Source organism: Haliotis asinina, chromosome 4 (assembly GCF_037392515.1).
Source record: "Haliotis asinina isolate JCU_RB_2024 chromosome 4, JCU_Hal_asi_v2, whole genome shotgun sequence".
Classification (NCBI taxonomy): domain Eukaryota; kingdom Metazoa; phylum Mollusca; class Gastropoda; order Lepetellida; family Haliotidae; genus Haliotis; species Haliotis asinina.
The window spans coordinates 46,137,990-46,154,088 of record NC_090283.1 but is presented as its reverse complement, the minus strand read 5'-3'; the positions used below and the strand labels follow the sequence as shown (position 1 = coordinate 46,154,088).

General features: G+C 39.6%; 1 protein-coding gene across 1 annotated transcript in view; it reads right to left on the bottom strand.

The window, feature by feature from the left end:
- The window catches only part of LOC137282519 (gamma-aminobutyric acid type B receptor subunit 1-like), a 102,492-nt gene that overhangs the window by 53,024 nt on the left and 33,369 nt on the right, over positions 1-16,099 (bottom strand). The window contains exon 3 of the mRNA XM_067814277.1: positions 5,370-5,540. Coding sequence (XP_067670378.1) covers positions 5,370-5,540 — 171 coding nt within the window. The remainder of the gene's footprint in view (positions 1-5,369; positions 5,541-16,099) is intronic.

Genomic DNA, 16,099 nt, shown 5'->3' with positions numbered 1-16,099 from the left:
TGAACGACAACCACCTGCAACTGTCACCATGGCTAACTAAAATACTTCGTGACATGCTCATGAATATTGCTGAACGTGGCGATATACGATATACACTCAACTAAATTTTCTGAGAGTGTTGTAATTTCCAGTCACCAACTGAGCTGCCTCAAGGGCCAACCTGTCCGGACTATATTCCGGAGTTGTTGTTTTAGTGTGACATAAGTTGATGCAACGCGGAACAACCAGTAATCAATCAACTTTTGCAGAGTAGTACTGTGCGTAACAACACATGATTTGGGTATTAAACTAATTGTTCCCGTTTGTGAATAATGAGCGAATTGGTCACTTCAAAAGCCCATGGTAGGTACAAACAGTGTACAGTTAATACATTCCCGGCCTACCGGTCCTCATGCAAATCTCCTCACCACTAATTCTTTATAAATCTCAATAACCCTAAAGACACCTTGTTACGTATAGATCCGGATCAGAATTGATCTTCAACAACCCATGTCCGTCGTAAGAGGACAGGATCGGGTGGCCAGGATCCCTAACACGTGTCATCGTATCCCGAGGCTCATAACATCGATCACTGGTCCAGTGATTCTGGTCCAGGCTCGAATATTTGCAGACTGCAGTGAATATTACTGAGTGCGGCGTTAAACAAGAAATAAATACATGTTCTTCGTCACCGACTGCAGGTAAAAGCTCCACTCACCCAACATCACCCGCACTGAAGATACGTTTCAAACGCTATCTACCACTTCGGTTGAGAATTCATAAATTTGAACACTTAAACATAAAAAAACAACCCCGTTCTTGTAGGTGTAAACTGTTAAGAGAAAAACAAGATAAGTACAGTCACGGTTAGTTGTGGCGCATTAAACATTTATTGCGTCTGTGTGTTTAACAGAAGGCAACTTGATCTCTTTACGTGGAGACATTGCAAGAGAGGTAACTGCAGAGCCGCAGGATACATCAAATTAATATTTCTTTGAGAACTTGAGAAGTAGAAACGTCTCATACACAAAAGCCGAAACTGGATGTCTTGCTCATCAGTTCTCATCATTGCCACAATGGAATCTTCAAAATTACACACGAGTGTACCAATTGTTCCCTAGAGATATCGGCCAGTCAATTTGGTCAGGTGTAGATGCACCAGTATTAACACAGGGAAATGAAGGTAATTTCGAATAAATCCTTTCGGATGTAAAGGCAACCCGAGCCAGAAGCAAGCACAGCGTGGCATTAGTGAAGCAACATCTGCATTAAAGTGTTTTTAAGAGACGTGCATGAGACATTACAGTGACCGTGGGTTCCAGAAGGGCTTTTGAGTGATAATGGTAAGATAACATTCATGCTTCCAATGGTATCATATATAGAGAAAAAAATTCACCAATTGGTCTGGGGCATTTAAATCAAGATTGATAGTTTCCCATTTTCAGATTAAAAAGTTCGGAGACAAGTCCGACTCTTGACTTTTGATAGCGCCCGTTGGCTATCTTCTCATGACGTTTTTGTCAAAGCAATTTATAAAGTTGAATCCAGCGGAACAGGAGAACGAAAAAGGATTTCATTTTTGTTGGTAATCTGATGTATCTTTTTTGCCATGAAAAGATAAAGGTCACTTATAACGATTGCATCCTTAGTAATTCTATTTTCTTTGAGCACGATGAACAGATTCAAGTAGTTTTATTAAACTTGTGCCCGAGGATAGGTCAGCTCATACACACTTTTCTACGAGAGTGTTATTGTTATTGAATATATGCTTGACAAAGGTCAGTGGTGACCTTTGCCGACATAGAAACATCTAAGCTACGTGACGACAATGCTTAAATAACCAGGTGTGCACCACGCAATCCGGTGATTATCATCATGAGCGTCGATGTAAGGAAAAGGGGATTGTCATCATGAGCATCGAGGTGCGGGGTGGGGGGGGGGGAAGTGAGTGAGTGAGTGACTTAACATTCATCGTCACATCGGCAATAGTGCAGCCATATCGTGACTAGAACAATTTAATTTATACCAATATTAAAAGCAATAAAGTGAAAACGTAAAAACCTGCCATCGGAGGACAGTAAAAACACTACTAGTAGGCTATCACAGACATGAACATAAAACTAGCATTGCAAGCTAATACATTGTAATCAAATAGGACAATACGACATAAATCAAGGGCAATAGACCGCCAACAGCTGAAGGTAGATCACCATACTAGGGTCCATGGGGACTTACAGTACTTTCGCTACTTGCATGGACTACCTGCATTAGCCATTATTAAAAACAACAAATATACTAAGATTATAAGTTTGGCCGTACTAAATTTACGTAGAATATTTTGGGACTTATGTACCCGCGGAGGTGAGGGGTGCCTATTAAATTGCCATTGAAAGTCCTGTGAGAATGAAATGTACACCCTTCCCACCATTTCTCAAAAAGCTGTATCCGACTCTGATTCTGTACCAAAACCTCGCGCTGAATAAAGATGTTAAAATACACAAGCCCCATTTAACTAACCAGTTATAATTGATGCACATACTAGCATGTATCGTACTTACATATTCAAGTAAATGGTTACAAGATTCACCTTTGCCATCATCAATACTTCAGCTGTCTTAATAGAGTAGTGGAAATGTAAAGGCCATCAAGTTGAACGCATGGGTTCAAATCCAAAGTAGCATACAATCCAATTCGCCCAGTGAGCTACTTTACGAATACCCAAGAGTCGTTATTGGAACACATAAGATGCAATAGTACCAGGAAGTAAAGGACGCCAATACTGGGTCGTTGTACCTTAAGCTTGCAGGTGATATCTTTCCCAAAAGTGGTTAAGTAGTACATGAACACAACGAGCCCGATGATGCAATTGCAAGCACCTGCATATTGCTCTTCGATGAAACAAAGACAGTCATCACTTGTCAGTATTGAAACATTCCGGCGTCATCAATGCTTTTCACTTTTCACTTTCCATTCAGTACGGACCCTTGAAGATTCGGGTAAGAATTGATCTTCAGTAACACATGGTTTTCCTAAGAGGCCATTAACAGGCATGAACAGGCATGAACTGGTTGACACATGCCACCGTATACCAATTGTGGAGATCGATGATCACTGTACTGTCTGGTGCAGATTATTTACAGACCGCCGCCATATATGTGTAATATTGCTGTGGGAGGAATGAAACTAAACTTGCTCACCTCCGCCAGAAAAGCTTTCACACCTACGTTTCCCTCTACAGAAAATAGGATCTGTTTCAGAAATTGTTTCTAGTTAGGAATGGACATTCTTAGGCACTGACGTTCTATATTTGTCATGTCTCGCTCGGGACAACATGCCTCACAAGATGATAACAAACGCAGGTGTTCAGGGACTTTGGGTGCTTGGAGATTTGTCCAATGTCTTGCTTCACTGTATTCAAATGTCAGTGATGCAAAATAAATTACACAGGTGTAATTGTTGCTGAAATCCTAAATTCGCGTTCTAGTTACTAAAAAAAGCCATTGAAAATGCCAAGACTGACATCGGCGAAATTGAAGGTCCAACGGAACGTCACAAATGGGTACTTTCAATATCCATTTTGCAAGGACATTCGGTTGCACGATGTTTCGGCTGTTTAACCGTTTCAGTATGACAGGCCAGACATATGATCGACCCACAGTTGGCCGTCCCTGCGCCCCAACACCCCGAGAGGATCGCTATGTGCGTGTTATTCACCTATGCAACCGGATGTGGACGGTGACGTCGTCAGGCGACACATCATTGGGTCATCACCTAAGCCGATTCACAGTGACAAGACAGTTCGTGCTGCTGGTATATGGGCCTGCGTACCGCTGCGTGGAATGGCCTTGACCTTCCACGGGACCTTCTGCAGTGGTCACTAAGTGGCCGTTTATTGTTGCAATGTCATTTTGCTGATAAAACTCGTGTATTGGAGTGTGCTTCAACATACATTTTCATCAAAAGGTTTTGTTATGTTTATCTTATTGAAAGAAACACTACCTGTGTAGTTTCTTTTGCTCGATAGCAATACAAGTTTCACGACATCTTTATAATTTACATCAACATTTTTAGTAAAATAATATTCTCTATCGTTGAGATATTTCAGTGATGTATTCATACTAGGTTCATGACTTCTCTAAAGTTTACACCAACAATTTTAGCACGGTAATATTCTCTGGCGTTGATGCATTTCCATTATGTATTTATACACGTTTCTTGAACTTCTTTAAAATTTGCACCAAATGGAACATTTTGGGACAAGAGAATTTTCTGATGCGTCATATTTCTATTTGCAGTGAATCATCGTGACCGCCGGATAACGGGATATACGCACTTGCGTCATTACTTCTCCAAATTGAAAAGCCAGCGCTACAAATTTCACACATAAAAGGAAAGTTTGTTCAGAAAATGAATGTTTTTTTTGCCATGTGCGAGATACAGTTTCAGTATGTATAGCAATACGAAGAACAGTATAGTGAGTACCATGTCAGTCATATAACGGGAACTTTTATCTCGAAGGAAAACAATCAATCAGCTCTAATCAACGTAATTATCTATTATCAAAGTCAAACGTTTCGCTTTCTTTCATGGAGCATGGGTAAACATCATCACATGACGTAGAGTAATACAGTTGCTAGATCATAAAAATGTTGGCTCTTTTTCAGGTAGGCGATTACCCATTGTCTGAAACTGCTGGGCCATCTGGCATGGTTTGTGAAAAGTTGGATGCATACGAGTGTTTGTACTTGGATAACGAGGTTATTGTAATACACGAGGCTATTCTCCAAAGCGTGGTGTATTATTGGTCCATAAGCCGCTGCGATCTTGTTTCAGGGCTTTCTCAAGAGGTTTGGGTTTGGGTTTGGGTTTGGGTTTATTTGGGATTTATTGAAGCGATTTATTGGATACGATGACATCTCAAGATAATCAGGGGTTGCTGAAAACCTTTTGTAACCTAAACCTTTAGGGGTCTTGTCAAATGGCACTGAAGCGAGTAGGGCAATCTGTCTACGGCGCCAGCTAGTGAAGCAGCGAATTTGAGGTGTCAGAATCGAACCCTTGTACAGGGTGTAAAGTCTTTAGTGTGATCTTTGTGTGTCTTTCAGTGTTGTTACAACCCCCTAGTGTGTACTACACAGTTCACTTATTAGATCTTACGAATCCATTGGTATATGACCAGATGATAGCCACAAGAATACGTGCAAACACCTAGTTGCGGGTACAGTAACGTGCAGTAAACATGAACAGAGTAAGGATGGGAAAGCTGCAATAACTTGGTGGGCCAACTGCCTGTAAGAGTTGTATGATCCTCAGGGAGCTGAGATTGATATTGCGATGTGCCGCTGAGACTGACATCCAATGATCGAGAGGGAAAACATACAAGTACTTACAGATGAAAATATTTTGTATGACTGGTGGATTGTTGCTATTTTCTTCCATCCCATCTTCTTAATGAAAGCTATTCTGGCTGGGTTGATGGACTCCTCCGGAACAGACAGACGGAAGAAGTACGGGTAGAGCTTCTTGTTTGACAACAGTGGGGAGTTGGACAGATAGGAAATCTGAAACAAGCGAACATTGGTGTCACAAGACATTGCAATGACATGAGTGAGTGATTGAGTTTAGTTTTACGCCGCACTGAGCAATATTCCACATATATGGGTTGGTCTGTAAATACATCGAGTCTGGATCAGACAAGCCAGTGATCAACAACATGCGCACCGATCTCCGCAATTTGTCCCTTACAACAGCCATAGGTGACTGAAGATCAATTCTAACCCTGAACTTCACGGGTTCACACGTCGCTAAAAGGCTACACAAATGCCGCACGCTACGTTAAACCCAATTTCATCTCCTTTTCTTCACGCGGCGGAGCTGAAATATTTCTGGACATTCTTTTCTAAATCTGATTAAACCCAAAACCAATCATCAGCGTTCGATAACAGCCAGTGAAGGGTATCTTGGGGTTATAGTGAGCGAGTGAGTTGAGTTTTACGCCGCACTCAGCAATATTTAAGCTACATGGCGGCGGTAGGTAAACAATCGATTGTGGACCAGACAATCCAGAGATCAACAACAAGAGTTTCGATCTCCGCATTTGGGAACCGATAACATGTGTCAACCGTTAGTCGCCTCTTACGACAAGTATAGTTGCCTTTTATGGTAAGCATGGGTTGCTGAAGGCCTATGCGGCCCCGGACCTTCACGGGCATTTTATCGTTACATAAAAATGCTATCATATGTATATATAGTCTACATACAGTATCTTTCCAATTCTTCCAAGTTCATGGAATGATGTTTCGTCAAATGCCGCTGGACAAAAAGAAACTATGGTAAGAAAGAAAAAGATGGAATTCAATAAAGATCAGGTCTTTGAACGTATGATACCATTCCATCTTCAATAACGAATCGAATTTTAAACTGGAATACATTTCCATGCAAGAAATACCATATAAAGTAAATATTGCCAAGTTACCAAAAATGCCTAGTGGTAACAATATGTCTTCTTTGATCTTTGGCTATTTTCAGGCAGTCGTTAATCATTTTTACATAAATTACTTTCTCACCGTACCATTTATTAAATCAATATTACATTACCAATGCCATAATGGTTTTGAGCACTGTCAATTTTCACACAGTATAGGGTTCCTTTGTCTGAGACCAAGGCAAAAAAATGTCATTATCCCTTTGTTCCAGATCGCTCAGTGTATATTAGAGGTAAAACGACGTTCATGTGTACCGATCAGTACCTTTCAAGTCAGCTGGTTCAAATGGGCCGTTGCTATTTGTAAACTATCTGTGAGTGCGTGCACCGAGGGAGAATTGCCTTATCACGTTACACCTTGACATATGGCTCTTGCAATTAGGTGTTCTCCGGAGTATAATCTTAACTGAGTGATGGTTTCCCAGCAGGCACAGCAATGATATGAACTTGCGGTGTAATTCACTTACTCTGTACATGTACAGAATAGTTTGAATATAGCATAGGATCCTAAGGAAATATTTGATTTGCGGATATACACACACACACACACACACACACACACACACACACACACACATATATATATTACACGCACGCACGCACGCACACACAGACTATATATTCATATATATGTATGTATGTATGTATGTATGTATGTATATATATATATGTGTGTGTGTGTGTGTGTGTGTGTGTGTGTGTGTGTGTGTGTGTGTGTGTGTGTGTGTGTGTGTGTGTGTGTGTGTGTGTGTGTGTGTGTGTGTATATATATATATATCCGCAAATCAAATATTTCCTTAGGATCCTATGCCAGGCACAGCAATGATATGAACTTGCGGTGTAATTCACTTACTCTGTACATGTACAGAATAGTTTGAATATAGCATAGGATCCTAAGGAAATATTTGATTTGCGGATATATATATATATATATATATATATATATATATATATATATATATATATATATATATATATATATATATATATATATATATATATATATATATATATATGTATATATGTATGTATATATATATATGTATGTATATATATATATGTATATATAAGTATATATATACACACATACACACACACACACATATATATATATATATATATATATATATTGCACGCACGCACGCACAGACTATATATATATATATATATATATATATATATATATATATATATATATATATATATATGAATATCAAATTGAACTGTTCAACCTAAACCAATTAATTAATGGAAACGTCTTCTGTGTTTCCTGTCACTAACTTGGTGATGTTCCTTCAGTTGCTGATGTTCTTCTACTAGTTACTACATTGCGGTTTCCATAGCAGCTGATTAATTTTCCCTTGCTAGTTGTGATGATGTAGTCATTATATTGTGATTGGTCGACAGACGTTGTGATATAATCGTGTCTATTACCAGTGAATGAACTGTTTGTCGCGTTATGGCTGAAACAGTGCCGATAACTTCGACACACTACCTATATGTTTCGTATCAAAACAGCAGTGCAGGGATCAGTCCCTTGTGTTCGCAGGAACCTTAGATTTCTGGGTCCCTTTCAACAAAGTGTTTGTAAAGTCATGACCTCTTGTAACGCTATATAGCTATATTCCACAATAAGCTCACGACAGTTAGCGATACGAACGCTTGGTGATCAGGACCTTGGACCAAATCTATTATTTGTGAGCCCGAGGGTATCAGCAGCGTGGAATCGTCCTAATACCTCCATGGTAGTTTCAAATTAAAATGACAAGCCCTTGTAAAACTGGAATATTGTTTAAAGCCGTGTTAAGCTCAAATCATTCACTCCTAAACGTATATATTTGTAACATTCGAATATAAGACTTGGATCTCCACTTACAGTTTGACCATCGTGAACACGTACACTGTTTAACATCACATAACAAAAACAATTTAAAGAAGAGCACACATTTTCAGGGTCAAATATCTTAAAAAGTTGCACAACATACCATTATATAAGGATTATCGATTTTGTCTTTCGTATTCTAATTTACTCTTTGAAGAATACAAATACATACATGTAAGGTATTGTAGCACAGGCAAAAAAACTGAATGCACATCAATATACACCGATGTTCCAGGAAATGCACTTTTACTGTAATTGTCCGTTTCTTTATCTTTTCTTTATCTCACGTTTTGGCGGATGAAGTGCGTTTTCTCGATCACGTCAGCCGCTTGATGAATTTGGTGATGAAATGTTTTCCTTAATGTTCAGGATGTAGTTTATTTTAACTTTAAGGCCTAAAGGGAGATTGCGTTTCATACTGCGATAGTTCGCCATTCGGTATGTTTCTCCTGAAAAACCTCGTTCTGACTATTGGCCGTCCCAGCTATTTAGTCTGTTGGTGGTCTCAGGAATAGTCCAGCTTAATGAAATCGGAGAATAAATAGTCAAATATGGATATGATAATGTAGTAATTGATATCAAAAGCATCATTGCAGGATATATGACATGATGAATAACCAACTGACCATTTGTCTCCAGTAGTTGCTTCCTACGTTCAGCAAGGGCTCCTAAGGCAGTTTCGAACTCGGGTGTGCAGGAATTACCGCCGGGCACTGCTGTGGTACAGGTTCGATGACTTTACATTTCTCCGAGGGAGCAATAAACACACTGTACATGTGTGTACTATGAGCTCAAGCAGTACACCAATTAGAACATTTTAGTAATTCGAGAAGATTTTGCCGCTGAAACACTAGAGCTACCTTTATACAATTGTTGGCTATGTCTTGGCTACATCCGACCAGGTACTGGAATGAGTTCTGGTATCCGACTCCTTAACCTCGCTGAAATGTTGTTATTGTACATTGGGACGCTCTCATTGTTGGTTCAAATTTCGAAATGAACTCCTCGCATCTATCATAGAACGTTTGTATTATGTTTACCGAGTGAGTACAGTGTCACAAAACAGATTGAGCAAGGGTTTATGAAACCCAAGATCAAACAAAAACGATTATTTATCACTGGTTGTTCAGTGTAGTCACTACAGGATTGAACCAGCTCAGTGAAAAACCGATAGATAACATAATACTCTATTTTCCTGGAATTTGTATAACGTCATCCAGAAGATATTCCATAATATATAAACATACAGCACGCCACATATATGATCGGGACAGTGAGGTAGCCTAGTGGTTAAAGCGTTCGCTCGTCACGCCGAAGACCCGAATTCGATTCCCCACATGGGTACAATGTGTGTCCCCCGCCGTGATATTGCTGGAATACTGCTAAACGCGGCGTAAAACTAAACTCACTCACCATTCACAGATATGATGACAATGTAACATATATCTTTTCTAGCCTGAAACAAAGTTCATTGTAAATAGCTCAGATAAAGGATTATTGGGACTATTCCATGTACATCAAAGCACTGAAATGTAATAGAAAGGTTTGTCTACGAAATATCGTTCCACATAAAGGCAAAGCCATGGAATCTCAAAGCCATCCCTAGTACATAAATCCATATTTTCATTACACAAGGTGGTTTCAAGGTTCTGTCGAGGTGCACGAAACAGTAAAAGGCAACTGACTTTGAACATCATTCACCGATGTTGGATCATCGATGAAACACAAGCTTGCGTTGAACGGCCTGGACATATTTTCACGCTTTAATTCTCCAATCCAATCAGACATTCCAATGCATATGTATAACGTAACTTATCAGTCAGAGCAGAATTTGTGCCGAGGGGGATTCTTGTAATTTTGTCCCTTGCCCGTAACGCCCAAACTCCATATTTTACGGCGATGTTATCGACTGGAAATTCCAGCATTCCACATACCGATTCCACAGAAAAATGAGGAAACAAGGCAGTGAAAACGCTGACTGAAATTGATGGCACCTGTTCCTAGATTCCTTGATCGTTTGAAAAAGTATCCATTAATCAATATTCGTATCGGCACCTCAAGGGCGACGACGTATTTGGCTCTGCAATAACACGATTCTTGTTTTTTCATGTTCCTCCGTGTTGTTTCGTTGTCACGTTCCGGTGTGACAAAACTGAGTTTAAAATGAAAATCAGTTCGCTTAATGAAAGCCATTCATATAATATTTAACGCATGTGCAGGCCGTTAAAATTTACTGGGTATTGAAAGACGGTTTCCCTGAGAGCAACGATATTCCAGAAAGATCTATTTTGTGCCTCAAGGAAGAGCTTTGCTGATTTTGTTTTGACTTTTCTTAAAATGCTTTTATTGTGCTACGACTTAGCCTTGCTGTTAGGTCCTTTTAGAATGATTTAATGTCTCACTGACGCCATACCATAAATCCAATTATATAATAATCCATTTGGTCGGCAAGCGGAAAGTCGATGGTTCGATCCCCAGGCGGGTAATGCTGAAAACATTGAAGAATCGACGTAAAGACTGTAACAAGGTTTCGTACCTGAGTCAGTATAAGGTGTTTGACTGAGGTATGTTACAATCTTATTGGGGATACTAATTTTGTGTGTGGCATCTTAATGTTGTAGATCTGTTAAACTGGCATAAAGCGACCGATCACAAGAAGCAAGAGAAATAGGTTGGAACACAATCTAAAACTAACTTCATCGTACAGATTCACATGCGCTTGATATTGTCTCCAAGCCTTCCTGTCTGTGTCTCACAGCTACCACCAGCACCAGCACCAGCACCAGCTCAGCTGTTTTGGTGTGATGCTCCAAGATTGAACCCATACCTTCGACTCCTTGTCCTTTGGTACATGCGAGCACATGAAAACCTATATCAAACAGCTGTGATGACTGCAGCGTGAGTATTAAGCAGTTTATTAAAATGTTATCTGTTATTTGTTTCCACCAACATTCGTACCATCAAAGAACTGCAGAAAGTCTTTCTCCAGTTCTATGGTAACATCAATAGTCGGATTGTAGGTACAGCATTATGCATCGCAGACACCACAAGCGGTCACTGCAATCGTTTCACAAATCTGCAAGTGTCTAACATGTCTACTTGCCAACATACTCGTATCGTTTATCACCACACCTGAAAAAGAGCTCTGCTGTGCATTAAAGTTGCTTTACTCTGCAATAGATTTAGTGTCCCTGCACAAGACTGGTGCCCGTTGCCTGCGTGTTTATAGCTATGGATGTCCAACCTGCCTGGGATCCTATTGCAGAGTGAAATATGAGTGTTCCTGCTCAAATCATTTGGCTTACTAAATCAGCTCCTAGATTGACATAGAGGCCTGGGAAATATTCATCGCAGCTGCAGGCATAGTTGGCGGGGCAATTTCACGTTGAATTTACGACACCCATAAGTAGAAATGTCACTGTGCCCTTCACCAACAAACGGTGTGTCAGCCAATGCACTTCAAGTGAAAACGTAAACTTTCAAATATTCGTTGAAGACCCTTACTGAATTGTAACTGACCGTTCAGTTGAAGCAATAATGTGGAATAATGCTTTATTTACAGCTTACACATTGTGGTGTAATTTGCATGAGGATGTCAGATAAATTCGTGCTTATACATTTCTGAATGAACATTTGTGAATGAACGGTTGTAAAAGATAGCGACAGGGTTAAACATTGCTGTACACAAATTTGGTATCGTGAGCTGTCGATTTACTAAAACATAGAACAACATGAATATTCAGTGATGTATTTCCTTTGATACCGCATTCGAATACGAATACTTATAGTAAAGCTTTTCAATGAATTGAACGTGTATATTTGGCAGTATATTAATATTTAAAATGTTGGTTGCTATACACTTCATCGTCATTTCTAACATCAAGAATCTGTATGCTGGTACAGCATTATGCATCGGAGACATCCCAACTGGACACATCTGCAAGTGTGCTGAATTATCTACGAGCTAACACCGTCCTATCGAGCATATACCACCATGCCTGAAAACCTGTGCATATACGCGTCATGGTGTGCAATAAACTTGCTTTACTCTGCAATACATTTAGCTTTCCTGGGCAGAAATGATACCCGTTCCTGCTATGGCTGTCAAGCCTGCCTGGGATCCTATTGCCAGAGTGAAATATGGGTATTCCTACTCAAATCATTTGGTTTACTAAATTAACCTCTAGCTCAGGAAAATATTCAATGAAGCAGCAGGGCAATTTCACGTTAAATTTACAACGTACCACCCTTGCGTGGAAATGTCACTGTGCCCTGCTGTAACAAAGGATGTGTCAGTCATAAGATTCTTACTGAATTGTAGTTGGACTTCCAGAAACTTCTGGCACATCAGTGTAACTCATACATCAAAGTTTCCGCCCCAAAGAGGTAATCCCGAAAGTGAATTACTCTTTTAATAGCAGGGTTATCTTGAAATCCGGGTCTCCATTTACATGGCTGGGAAGGTTGAATCTTATGTCCATCTCGTATTATATATATGGAATGTATGTGGAATGAAGAAGTATAGTAATATCAATGAATACAGTATCTTTGGCACTGACTGCGATGGGTCATCCTAGTTGGTACACAGTCCGCTAGGTACGCCAAAGAACCAGTTTGGATTCCCCACATGGTGTACAATATGTGAAGCCCATTTGTGGTCATGCCAAAGACCTACTTTTCATTCCCCACATGGTGTACAATATGTGAAGCCCATTTCTGTTCCCCTCGCCATGACAATGCCGAAATATTGTTACAAGAGGTGTATAAACATATTCACTCACTCACTCATTCACTCACTCGTTGCCCTTAATTCCAGGTTGGTCATGCACCAGCGTCAGCGTAATTTTTCGGTACGTGTGGTGTGTTCGGGGTCTGAGACACTCAGACTGGTCCTCACTGGAGACACGAGTGAAGCGGAGTAAGTGCCCTTACGGCCGTAAGGGTTATCGCCATAAACATAAATATATTTTTTGATATGAGTATGATTACCGTTTTCAGGAGTAAGCACGTTGAAGTTTTCCGCTTGAAAATCAATTGCCCACTTTTGAAAGAAGCACTTAAATTCGATGCTCCAGTATGCAAACTGTAATCAATACAACATCGGCCAACATCGTCCACAGATGGGAGAGATAAAACCCTGTTATGGCAAATCTCTGATAAACAATTCTGGCTATATCATGATTTTGCACATGTTTCAGCTGGATTAGATGGAGAGGCGTTTATAAACAATCAATTCTGGAACGGACAATCGAGTGATTGTCACCGTGTGATACGATGACAGGGCATATGCCTATGAATTACTGGAAATAGTAATGATAAAATGAGCTTGCGAAAAGGTGTGAGCTTCCTGCCCCACCGGTGGCACACGACATACACATAATGCAATTTCTAGGCCACTGTTCACTTGCAATATTTCGGGTACGTATGGTGCAAGCCTAAATATGGAATTGCATCGCATATAATTGTTGTAACCGATGCATAAAATTTGGAAAGGGCCTGTCTACCATTAAAATTTTTAAAAATTTTAATGGGGTATAGAATGTCGTAACCTTGATCGATCAACTTCTGAGCAGGAGTGGCATGCCGCTTTTGGACATCTTGTCGAAAGATACATGCTCGATTGTTCTTCAAACGTTGCAAAATGTGATCACCAAAGACTAGAGCTGTTGAAATATTGCTTGACGTGAAAAGGAAGCTGAATATTGAAAAGATGAAATCATCCCTATTGTCATCCTGTCGTGGTGGAAATGTTTTTGCCACTCGAAATCTTTACGCATGGAATTTATCATGAAACAGTTGAGGCGGTTTAGGTTGGTAAAAGATTAATCAAAGAATGCATTCATTTGGACTTTAAAAACATAATCATCTTATAAACGCGTAGCATAGGTGTTATAATTATACACAATAGAAAAAAGTAGAAAAGAACGGATAACAATACGAAAAACAAAAAAACAAACAAGCAAACAAACAAAAAACAAACAAACAAAAAACAGCCAGCAATGAATTAGATTCAGTGATCGTTTTGACACGGAAGGTATTATGTATTCATATTTTTTTGACAAATGAAATTTGGATGTTTAATTTCAAATTCTGTAATCAGGATCTAATCTATTACTAAATACATGCTTAAATTAAAACTAATGGACCCCAAATTATAAAATGGAACATACGCCTTCTTAAGCAATTAACACAGGGTGCCTAAACACTTAAACAGGCGTGGAGATACCACATGGAAATCTTCAATTTTCCTACACACAAAGAAATATATTTATAGAATTCTTAACTATCCATCAACCTGAGTGACTAACATTACAGACAATGGATGCACAATGGAAAGAGATCAGATCCTGGGACAGCATTAGCTTGTGCGCCTTGTCCAGAATCATATGTTCTTCTTCAAAATGCACGCTTAGCAAGGAGGCACATGTTTTGTCAAAATGAGACCCTAACATGACTTTGGTTAAGGCGTGAGAATAATGTATGAAGGAAATCGGCCCATGTACAAGAAATGCAGAGTGATATATGACATATAGACAATGTCAACATTTACATAGATATAAACATTCATGTGTCTTCTAACATTGGATAGAATGCAGTTTTGATAGTGCATGTTTAATTCCCAGTGAAAGTACCTTCGTATATTTGCATGTTAACAACTCAGGATATTTGCAAGAAACTGACTGGCAATCAACATGTGGGAGGTATTTGGTTCTTAAATTTGCATGTGTATCACAAACAAGTACAAAATGTAATAAAACTCAAAATTGCTATGTTTACACATTTTGCTTATCACAAAGTCATCTTTACAAATTAAATTACATAGGTGGGGCAATTGTTAAATACGTAATAACATATATAACGGTAGTACTCCCTACATGTACATTCAGAACTGACTTCAATTATTTGCAATCAATTTTACAAAACGAATCTTATGTGCTGAACCCATAAGACTTTGTTTGAATAGAGATAAAGATCATTTGCACTAAAAGTTGCAACTTCCCGGCGTATTTCCAACAAACAAATCCATACGTGTTTAACAATATTCTAACGTAAGATGCGATGTTTATGGTGTGATAGCTTGGTGTTGGAGAAACGACCATGAAGGTACACGACTTTTGTTTGTACGTCACTCGGAGCACATCTCCGGAAATTACACCAGATACAACAGAAAGAGCTTCAGATATATACCCACCCATGAAGGCCGTCAGCAACCATGCTTGCCATAAAAGGCGACTATGCTTGTCGTAAAATGAGACGAACGGAGTCGGGTGGTCAGCGTCGCAGACTTGGTTGACACATGTCATCGGTTCCCAGTTGCGCAGATCGATGCTCATGCTGTTGATCACTGGATTGTCTGGTCCTGACTCGATTATTTACAGACCGCCAACATATAACTGGGATATTGTTGAGTGCGGCGTGAAACTAAACTGACTCACTCAGATATATACGACAATTGTCACAGTCATGATCCTGACGAATCAGCAAATATAACCAAGGTAGTTTCGAACCGTAAGCAATAGGTTTCTGACACACATGAAGAATCGATACTCCATGGCGCATTGGCTATCTCTGGTCCAGATGCGCGTGCCATTGCCTTGAACTGTTCGGTAAGCTTGTGTGTCACCCCGAAATAACTCTATATGCATCTGTAACACTGTCAACTTTAAATCACAGTCCGTTCACACACTTACGAATTTACGGTACTCGTTGTTGTGACAAAGAAACAGTTTGTAGCGATCGCCCGTCAGAATGCC